Genomic DNA, 9,951 nt, shown 5'->3' on the forward strand with positions numbered 1-9,951 from the left:
AACCTGTAGCTCAAAGAGACTTCAAGGCACAAAGGTGCTCTAAGGATTCCCCTTATCCAGGGGTCCATGTGAGTATCCAGCACTGTTTTTACCGTTGCCCCAAACTCCATCTTCTGATTTTTCGAACCCAAAAGACTGCATACTTTTTATAGGAATTTTAACTGCACAAAATGACTGTTGGCTGCCTTCAGGTTAAAAACCAACTCAACCAACAAATTAAAAAAAAAAAAAAAGGTACCATACTACATGCTAGTTGTTATTCTCAGGGGGATTATTCTGTGGGGTTTAGCCCTGCCAGAGGGAGCACCCATCCATGCCCAGTTTTAACAGTTATTAATTTCTTCTCTATGCCCCATTACCACTGCTTCTCTCCCTTCCTTCCTGCTTCTCTGTCACACACACACACACACACACACACACACACACACACGTATTTTTAAAACAGTAGGCAGGTTGGGTGGTCTTTACACAGCTTTTTCTGTCATGTGCATATCTCTCTGACATGTGTAAGTGTAAACCAGATCCAGTGTTTTCATACAGGATTAGCTGGCCTTTGACACATGCAAAAATGACAAGCTAACCCTTTATTGAATAATTCAGAACAGCCTCTACCCTGGAGATCATGGGGATTCCCCCAGAAAGCACCATTTCCGCTCTGCTACCAAGTATTCCTTTCGCTTCACAAGAAACAATGCTGCAAAGAGCAGACAGATTGAGATCTATGATATTCTGATTTCTGAAAAGAATTATTTGACTTGTCTTGCTTTCTTTGCAAAAACGAAACAAGACAAAAACAAACAAACAAAAAAACCCTGACTATCATTCTTTCTTTACAGAGGGGCGATGGGGTGTGTCCTAGGTCAGTTGAGGGTGTTTATAAAAGCTCCCAGCCTTGAGAAGAACGTCCTGTTCCTGGGCCTGAAGATATTGAAACATTAATTACATAATTTATAGTAGTGCCTTCTTCTACAATGTCTGAAGAAGTGACTTACGCGACACTCACATTTCAGGATTCTGTTGGAGAGAGAAATAACCGGGATAGAAATAACCTAAGGAAAAGAGGTAGGAGGTCAGGGACAGTATGATGTGACCTTGGGAAATGCACAGGTGATAAATGCTTTGGTTCTGATGCGAAAGAGAGGTGTGTTGTGCAATCTCCAAAATGGAGACAGAGTTTTGAAATACACTAGTAGAATGAGTGTTCCCAGTTTTGGCCAGAAAACATGTGGCTTCCAAGATCTCTTTAAATTGTGTGATATCATTATGTATTTGTGTTATAGTGAAACATTTGACATGAGAGAAATTGAACTTGGGGACTAACAGAATTATTTTTACAAATGAAGTCCTTAATATTTATATTTTGTCAGAGATGCCAGGCAAATATTTTTTTAGTAGCCAGATTGGAGGTCACTAAAATAGAGAAAGTCGAGAAAATTTTTCTTTTCAAAGTCATAAATAACTGAAGAGAGAAATGGGAGAACAAGAGAGTCAGAAATAAGACAAGAGAGATTTTCCATTTTGTAAGTAGTTTAAAATTTTGGGGGGGAGTGGAAATTCCTAGTATAATTAATAGCATTGGATCAATAATAACAATATCCATATAGTACTGTATATGCATTATATCATATTTTTATCAAAGTATTTGTGAAGTAAATGGAATAATATTGGTAAAACTGAGTCTGAAGAAAATCAAATGATTTAACCATGTTCCCACAACTGGTAAAAGCCCAAACTCAGTGCTAGTTTTTGGCTCATTCCCTTATCCCCTGTTGGAAGAAATATTAATCTCTGTGGTCAGGAATTCAGTTTAGTATATCAGACTGTATCCCTTATTTTCAAGAATCTGTTGACAGTTCAGATTGTTGCCCTAAATCGTCTAAAATATGGGAACTACTTTCTTCTTCTCTTGAATTTATTTTTACTTTGTGTGTGTGTGTTTGTGTGCGCGCGCGTGCATGCGTGTGTGTGTGTATGTGTGTGTGTGTAGTTTGGGGTGATATACAAAGAGAATGGGATTAGGCTTGTCGTGGGTCTAATAACAGTGGTTATACATTTTTATTTGTTTGTTTAAATTATAGCTGTAATCCTTTGAGAGAAAAGGAGTCGTGGGTGTGATGTGTATGATAGCATACCTGGAAATTTGCAATCCATCTGTCTGAGATACTGGGCTAGCTGCTGTTAGATTCTGAATTAAGAAATATTGTAGGTTATTGAAACACTGAAAAAATAAAATAAAATTTTTAAAAAAGAACATTAAAAAAAAGAAACATTGTAGATTAGAGTGCACATTTGTTTTGTCTTTCATTCCATACTCATTTGTTATCTATGAGGCGATAAAGAGCCTGAATAATAGATAAGAATAAAATGCACTATAACATTTGCCTTGTGATGATTTCTCATCTCAAAAACTTGATGTCTCTCCTATTGTCAGGATCATCCAGAGAAGCAGTTTCCACAAGGTCTTGTATGTGCATTTAGTAAACTTAAAGAAGAAGGGTGTGTGATGCTGTAAAACAAAAACCTGGAAATTAGGAGACACTTTTATTTTTTTTTAAGATTTTATTTATTTATTTGACAGACGGATCACAAGTAGACAGAGAGGCAGGCAGAGAGAGAGGAAAGCAGGCTGCAGAGAGCCTGATGCCAGGGCTCGATGCAGGGCTCGATGCAGGGCTCGATACCAGGCCCCTGGGATCATGACCTGAGCTGAAGGCAGAGGCTTAACCCACTGAGCCACCCAGGCATCCCTAGGAGACACTCTTAAAGGAAAGGAGAATGGTAGGGAAGGGAAGTGGAAGAGAACTGATGGTGGGGCCCTTACCGAACATCATTTTAGGTATTTTCTAGATGGAGCATTAAAGGAATAAGAGAGAAATAAAAAATTTATTTGTAACCTTAATTCCTCTGTTGGCTTTTTTCAGGGTACCCAGCTCCTTCCCCCACCTGGCGTCAGGCTGCCCTCAGTCTGCTAACTCTGTGTCTGATGCTGCTGATTGGGCTGGTAACCTTGGGGATTATGTGTAAGTATATTTCATCAAACCCAAGAAAAGTGATTAGGAAATACATTTTTTTTTAAAGATTTTATTTATTTATTTGTCAGAGAGAGAGAGAGAGAGCGAGAGCAAGCACAGGCAGACAGAGTGAAAGGCAGAGGCAGAGGGAGAAGCAGGCTCCCTGTGGAGCAAGGAGCCCCATGTGGGACTCGATCCCAGGACGCTGGGATCATGACCTGAGCCGAAGGCAGCTGCTTAACCAACTGAGCCACCCAGGTGTCCCAGGAAATACATTTATAAACTATGTAAATTCCGTTTGATTATATTATGTAATCATAGCTCCTTCATTCTCCAAGTCTCTAACATAAACAAGCAAGGGCCAGACTTAATTATTATGAGGATTTTGCCCTGAATCCATTTTTTTCTTTTGATAAACCAGACTGGATTATGAAGACAACTTTTACAGTTTTCATTATTGGTTAGAATAAGGAGTTTCTTTTCCGCATAGACACACATCCACTTATTATCCCAGTGGTAAGAAATGGGAGCCAAGGGAGTTGGACTCAAGGAAGATCATGCCGTTTCATTCACCCTGAAGACTTAGTACAAGACTGACTTACCCCTCTCACTCAAGACCATTCTAGTGTAAAAATAGCTTGCCTGCTATAATGGAAAAAGAGATACAATCAAGGAGGAATATTTGCTTGAGATATATTACCCTCTAAGCAGAAAGTTGAACCACCTCCATGTAACAATGGAAGCTTCATTCCCAAGCACAATACCTAAAGAAGAATATTCTTTTGGTTCTGACCTATCATTGAGCCATCAGGGTTGAACAGGGCAGAGAGTCCTGCACTAACAATAAATGGAAGAATGTCTCGAGAATCCATACTCTGTAGGATATTGTTAACCATATGATGGACAGAGTAGTGAGTGGCACAGTATTCCCTTTTGGGGGGACTTGCTGTCAAGAAAGTTTATTCTGTGAATGACACTAGTATCTTCCCTGCTACTTTCATTTATTTTTACTAATGTAGGACTTCATAGATACTTAAAATTTAGACATACCAATTTGGACACATAAATAGGGCCTAATGATATAGCTTGCTCTTTTGGAAAGAAATACAGGGTTCTAGCAGCAGTTACTAATATTCAATAGCTGATCGTTATGAGGATTAGCAGTTGATCTTCTATAATGATGCATATTTTTAAAATGAAGATGAAGAGTACCTGGGTGGCTCAGCTGGTTAAGCCTCTGCCTTTGACTCAGGTCAGGATCCCAGGTTCCCGAGATTGAGCCCCACATCACTGGACTCCCTGCTCAGCAGACTCCCTGCTTTGAGTCTGCTTCTCCCTCTGCCCTTCCCCCGACTCATGCTTTCTCTCTCTCTCTCCCAAAATAAATAAATACAATTTTTAAAAAAATGAAGATGCAATGATACATATTCATTGGTTCACCATAGAAGTAAAGTTTTTTTTTTTTTTTTCTGAAGTGTAGTGTTTTCAGTGAAATGATTCTTAATTTATTGTGACCATGAATCACCTGAACTGTTAATTAAAAAGGTAGATTTTGGGATGCCTGGGTGGCTCAGTCATTTAAGCTTCTGACTCTTGGTTTTGGCTCAGGTCATGATCTCAGACTCATGAGGTCCAGCCCCACATCCAACTCTATATTCAGCTTTGAGTCTGCTTGAGATTCTATCCATCCCTCTCCCTCTGCCTCTATCCTGCTTAAGCTCTCTCTCTCTCCAATAAATGAATAAAACCTTTTTTTTTAAAAAAAAGCAGATTTTATGGATCCAGAGCCAGAAATGGTCTAGTATAGAATTAAAATCTGCATTTAAAACAAAACCAAATATGTAGGTGATTCTGATAAAAGTGATCTGTATACTATACCTTAAGGTAACTATTGCCTTAAAGGATTCTGTTCCTGTTAAAACAATAATTACATGAACCAACTCCAAATAGGAAGAAGAAAAGTATTCCATTAATGAATGGAAAAATGCTTGGCACTGCTTTAGATGAAATGTCAAAGATATAAAATTATTAATTCATTATTTTAATACAAGTATAATCATATTTAAAATTTCCATAAAATTGTGAGGATGAGCTCCAAACAATGTGGACTAGAAAGGCATCTGGTGTGTTTCTTCTGTGATACCTCTATTATTGGGAGCTACTGGAAAATATTAAGTAACGTGAGAAATAGTTCTGCGTTAAGAATTATCGATGGCAATGATGAGAATGGGAGGATATACGAACTTAGCTCCTTTTATGTCTTGGAGTTTTGCAGACATCTAATGAAATTAATTCAGATTCAGAGAAATTAAGTCAACTTCAAAAAATCATCCACCAACAGCAGGATAACTTATCCGAGCAGCTGAACAGCTACAGGAACATTCCCACCCAGGAGGAGTTCCTCAAATCACAGATCTCCAGTCTTTTGAAGAGACAGGGACAAATGGCCATCAAACTCTGCCAGGAGCTAATCATTCACACTTCAGGTAATTGGGACCTACTGGGCAGTTGGGTCCAATCTGTTGGCATTGATCACATGCACGCCCTCATAGCATGAGAAAGGTATGTTCTTTGGTGACCTCTATTGATATCACATTAAATTTATAGAAAACAAGGGGAGATATCAATGTATTTAATATTTTTGAAATCACAGAGGTGAATTTGGGAAGTGCCTTGGAATGATACCAACCTGGATACTTCAGCTTCTTATATTGTGAACTATTTTTAGGTGATTTTGATGTTTTAAGAAGTTAAAAGTAGAGCTTGTAATTCTAAGGCCAGGAAACTGACCCCTGAAGTGAGAATTTCAATCCCTGTTGCTCCAGCCCATAATGGGGAGGGACTTCATTCCCATAGGCTCCTAAAGAATGCTGGGTCTCAGATGCTGTCGTCAAGTTCAATTGCTTAGTTTCTAAAACCTTCCCCGGTCCCCCCAGCATTAATTATTTGTACTAATGGGTGTAATTTCTTTTTCAGACCACAAGTGTAATCCTTGTCCTAAGATGTGGCAATGGTACCAAAACAGCTGCTATTATTTTGCAACAAATGAGGAGAGGACCTGGACTAACAGTAGGAAAAACTGCATGGATAGGAACTCCACCTTGGTGAAGATAGATAGCTTGGAGGAAAAGGTCGGTTGACTCTCCTTCCCTGGTTAGAGAAATTATTCATTTCATAGAAAGCAAAACAAGTGGATAAGAAAAGTGGAAAGCAAAACAAGTGTAGAGTAGGAATTCAATGGATTTTGAATGAGAATTAACATCTTACTTCTGCACTCTGGAATGTGGTTCACACATGACATTGTCCCTGTTCTTCTTCTTAGGATTTTCTGAAGTCGCAGCCATTACCCACATTCTCTTTCTTCTGGTTGGGCTTGTCATGGGACCCATCTAGAAGGAGCTGGGTATGGGAGGATGGCTCTGGTCCCTCTCCATCCTTGTAAGTCTCTAACTGTTGGGGAAGGGGGGAGGAAAAGTAAGCTAAGAATACTGAAAAACCGAATGCTAAGAAAATCAAGGCTAATTTTAAGAATTATAAATCTAGATACAAAAAAAGAGTACAACACACACGGAAAAGAAAGCGTCAGTAAGAAATAATGAAAGCCAGAGTACCTAATTTTGTGTATGTGACAAACTTATGGGAAGACACTGAAGTTTATCTATTAAAGTTTATTTTTTTGATTTAACAAATAATATTACACTTACTTTGTTCAAAGGGGTATGTAAATATTAGTTCTCTGATAAAAGCACTGTTATATTCCTATTTTATGGATGAAACAATTATGCAGAGAGAATAAATAACTTGCCCAAGGTCACTACTGCCTGAGTGCCAAAGTCAGGACTGAGTGCTTCTGTGACCATGAGCTTGGCCTCTCAGCTCCCCTGGCTCCAACACTTAAAATCCCGAGGGTGGCGTTTATCATAAGAATATACATTAACTCATTTATTTAAATTCAATAATTGTCAGCCATTTTCTAGCAGCAAGTAAGTCTGAATTGATAGATTAGTTTGGTTTTGTGATAGAGATTGACCAATTAGATTTCGTGGCAAATGTTTTACATGTCTTAAAATGAGCTAAGCCTGCCACTTCAAGGTTTTGAAGAAATATTTAATATATGTACAGGATATATGATACTTTGAAAATTACAGTTTTTACAACTATTTAAAGTTATAAAAATAGGTGTTATATTAAAAATACAGAAAGGAACACATAGTCTTATAAAATTCTCTTAGCAGCTACAGAACAAATATTTTGAGGAACACAGCTGTGTTCCTAACTATATTATCCCAACTATATTAAAATGATGTATGATATTTGTACTTTTAATGTAATATATGACATTTGTGTATTACGTGAAATATAAGAGCACTGGTACCTTTCTGGGTGTGATGGGTTTTTCCTCCACCTCCCTTCGCATTAAATTATTCACCTATTCACTTACTCCTTACTTACTCCTTCACTTATTCCTTAATGCTTACTGTCAAAGTTTCCTTAAGCTGAATTATAATCACTCATTTCCATCAAGGTTACTGGGTTTCAGCTATGACTGCCAGTTTAGACAATGATATGACTATACTTTTCTCCCTGGATATACTTTATCTTCACCCATTTCCCACAATGATATCATGGTTTTTTTCTACTCATGCCAATTTCTCACTCTCTAATGTCCACTACTGGTCATATTAAGTACTGATTCTGGTTTAACTCAAATAATCATGGTGACAAGCACGTGCAAAGTAATAAACACCGGAACAAAAATGACAGTTACTTCTTTTTAACGGAGCAATACTCGGCACGAGATGATTACCAACTAACCTGGGGTATTGCTGCTAGACTGAGGCTTTACAGAACAGGACGAGCATACCCTGTAAATGCAGCTGTTTCCCCTTTGGACTTTAGGAAGATGGGTCCCCTCTCCCAAAGGAGTTTTCATCATCCCAGGATCCCTCCACTCACTCCTAGTGAAAATATGGAGGAGGGGCTCCCCTGTGGTGAGGTTTGGAGTCTGTGGACAAGGACGCTCTGAGGCTGTGGCTGTCACACTCAGGTGGAAATGAGCTTCAGAATCACATTCCCTACTGAGCAAAGCTGCTCTCAGCAAGGGCATATGCCAAGGGGAGAGTTTAGTAAGCCCAACACCAAAGCAAAGATACCAGTGTAGCACATTTTTACTCATTTGAGTAAAAAGGCACATCGGAGATTTAGGTCTGATGAGCATAATTTTATACATTAAAAAAAAAGATATCTATTTATTTATTTGAGAGCAAGAAAGCACACAGCAAACATGGGAAGGGGCAGAGAAACAGGAGAGAGAGAATCTCAAGCAGACTTCCCGCTGAGCCTGAGCCCAAGGCAGGACTTGATCCCATCACCCTGAGATCTTGACCTGAACTGAAATCAAGAGGTGGTGGCTTAACCAACGAAAGCCACCCAGGTGCCTCTGTAATGATATTATTGAAGCGTTATCAATAATTCCTTAGCAGAGGAACTAGGGATCGATATCAGAGTCCCATCTACATCATTGTTCACATTCTGTCTGAATCCCTCTTACTCTCTCCACCTTCCATATAAAATTATGTATGCACAGAATTATATTTGTTCATAATGAAATGTTATAACTTTTTACCCAGAATATGATTTCATTTGTCTGTTTTTCTTCATAAAGTTACAAAGCAAAGAAATTCTGGTACTTCTGATATAATCTGTACTGGGTACTTCTTACCATGGTAATGGAGAGGAGACGAATTCTCAACCCAGATTTAAGTATCCTTCTTAAATAATTCTACCTGGGATTATGATTAACTTGAAATGAAATCCTCAGATTTGCCAGCTTTAAGAACTTTGATAGGCTATGCAAACAGAAGTCTCTCAAAGTTCAGATAACTGGTAACTGAGATCATGGAGTTGTGAGCGAATTTGAAATATGAAATTTGTAATTAATTTTAAGTGGATTAATTTTCAGATTCAGCACTAAAGAGTATGCCCAGATCAATGGATCCAAAGGATGTGCCTATTTTCAAAAAGGAAATATTTATATTTCCCGCTGCAGTGCTGAAATCTCCTGGATTTGTGAGAAGATGGCTGCGTTAGTGAAGATTGAAGACTTGGATTAATATGCTTCTTCCAAATTCACCGAGATATAAGGGACTTGGGGTTAAATTCATGTGAAGAAAGAGAAAGCTACCCACTAGAGCAAAAACATGAAAAAAATGACTGTGTATTTAAACTCTCAGGCAAATAAACTTCACAGAACATTCTCCACTTATCATCTAATGCCTTCTGCTCTGATGTTCTGGTTATTGCTGGGGACCCTGGGTTATAGCCCTTCTCTGGCCCTATTAGTCTATCTCAGCATCATTTCACTGAATTCTCTCTCTCGAATAAAAGATTCTTTTCCTGCTTTGTTATTACATATGCACAAGTGCAAAGGGGGGATATGCAAATGTTTAACAAGCAGAACTGACACAAGACGCAGCTCTGGAATGACATTTGGGAGACCCTAATGGGACAGTGGTCTGGGGGCTTCCGGGGTAGGGATCCTGGTGGCTAGAGCAGCAGCTCTAGCACAGCTCACTGTGCCAAGTGATTGAGAGGAATGTCCTAGTATCTTAACAAATGGTTTGTTTGCACCCGTGTACCAGCTTTGTAATATAGGTGAAGTAACATATCATTTAATATTTGCATTCTCATTTATTTAGACTAAGTCATTTTGAGGTTATTGTTTGGTAATATAGATATTATTAATGGGAGATTATAATCTTTCCATAAATGTTATTTCCTTTAAAGAAATTCTAAAAAATTATTTGAAGAGAGTAGAGCCATTATATTTTACTTTCAAGAACTTCCCTTTAACATAGTTGGTCAGTGTTCCTGCACTTTAGATGCCAAACCTTGTAAATTTGGAGTTCGAGAGATTTTCTAGGACAAAATTATGGTTTAA

The 9,951-nt window shown here is 38.3% G+C and overlaps 1 protein-coding gene across 2 annotated transcripts; it reads left to right on the forward strand.

Annotated features, from left to right (window-relative positions):
- Positions 1–780: 780 nt before the first annotated feature.
- On the forward strand, positions 781–9,284 carry CLEC12B (C-type lectin domain family 12 member B). Of its 2 annotated transcripts, none has more exons than XM_004779728.3 (6): positions 781–1,062; positions 2,922–3,020; positions 5,279–5,497; positions 5,988–6,142; positions 6,334–6,449; positions 9,061–9,284. In XM_004779728.3, the coding sequence occupies exons 1-6, from the start codon at positions 972–974 to the stop codon at positions 9,122–9,124; spliced, it is 744 nt and encodes a 247-aa protein (XP_004779785.1). In that variant the 5' UTR covers positions 781–971; the 3' UTR covers positions 9,125–9,284. The 2 variants fall into 2 exon arrangements, with proteins under 2 accessions (XP_004779785.1, XP_004779784.1); XM_004779727.3 differs by having other exon boundaries at positions 845–1,062; positions 8,974–9,284.
- Positions 9,285–9,951: the final 667 nt, after the last annotated feature.

Source organism: Mustela putorius, unplaced genomic scaffold (genome assembly GCF_011764305.1).
Source record: "Mustela putorius furo isolate JIRA1106 unplaced genomic scaffold, ASM1176430v1.1 tig00537227_pilon_pilon_pilon, whole genome shotgun sequence".
Classification (NCBI taxonomy): domain Eukaryota; kingdom Metazoa; phylum Chordata; class Mammalia; order Carnivora; family Mustelidae; genus Mustela; species Mustela putorius.

Coding starts and splice junctions, on each gene's coding strand:
- CLEC12B (XM_004779727.3), top strand. CDS start 972: ATGTCTGAAGAAGTGACTTACGCGACACTCACATTTCAGGATTCTGTT. Junction 1,063..2,921: donor AAATAACCTAAGGAAAAGAG/GTAGGAGGTCAG, acceptor GGCTTTTTTCAG/GGTACCCAGCTCCTTCCCCC. Junction 6,450..8,973: donor TCTGGTCCCTCTCCATCCTT/GTAAGTCTCTAA, acceptor ATTAATTTTCAG/ATTCAGCACTAAAGAGTATG.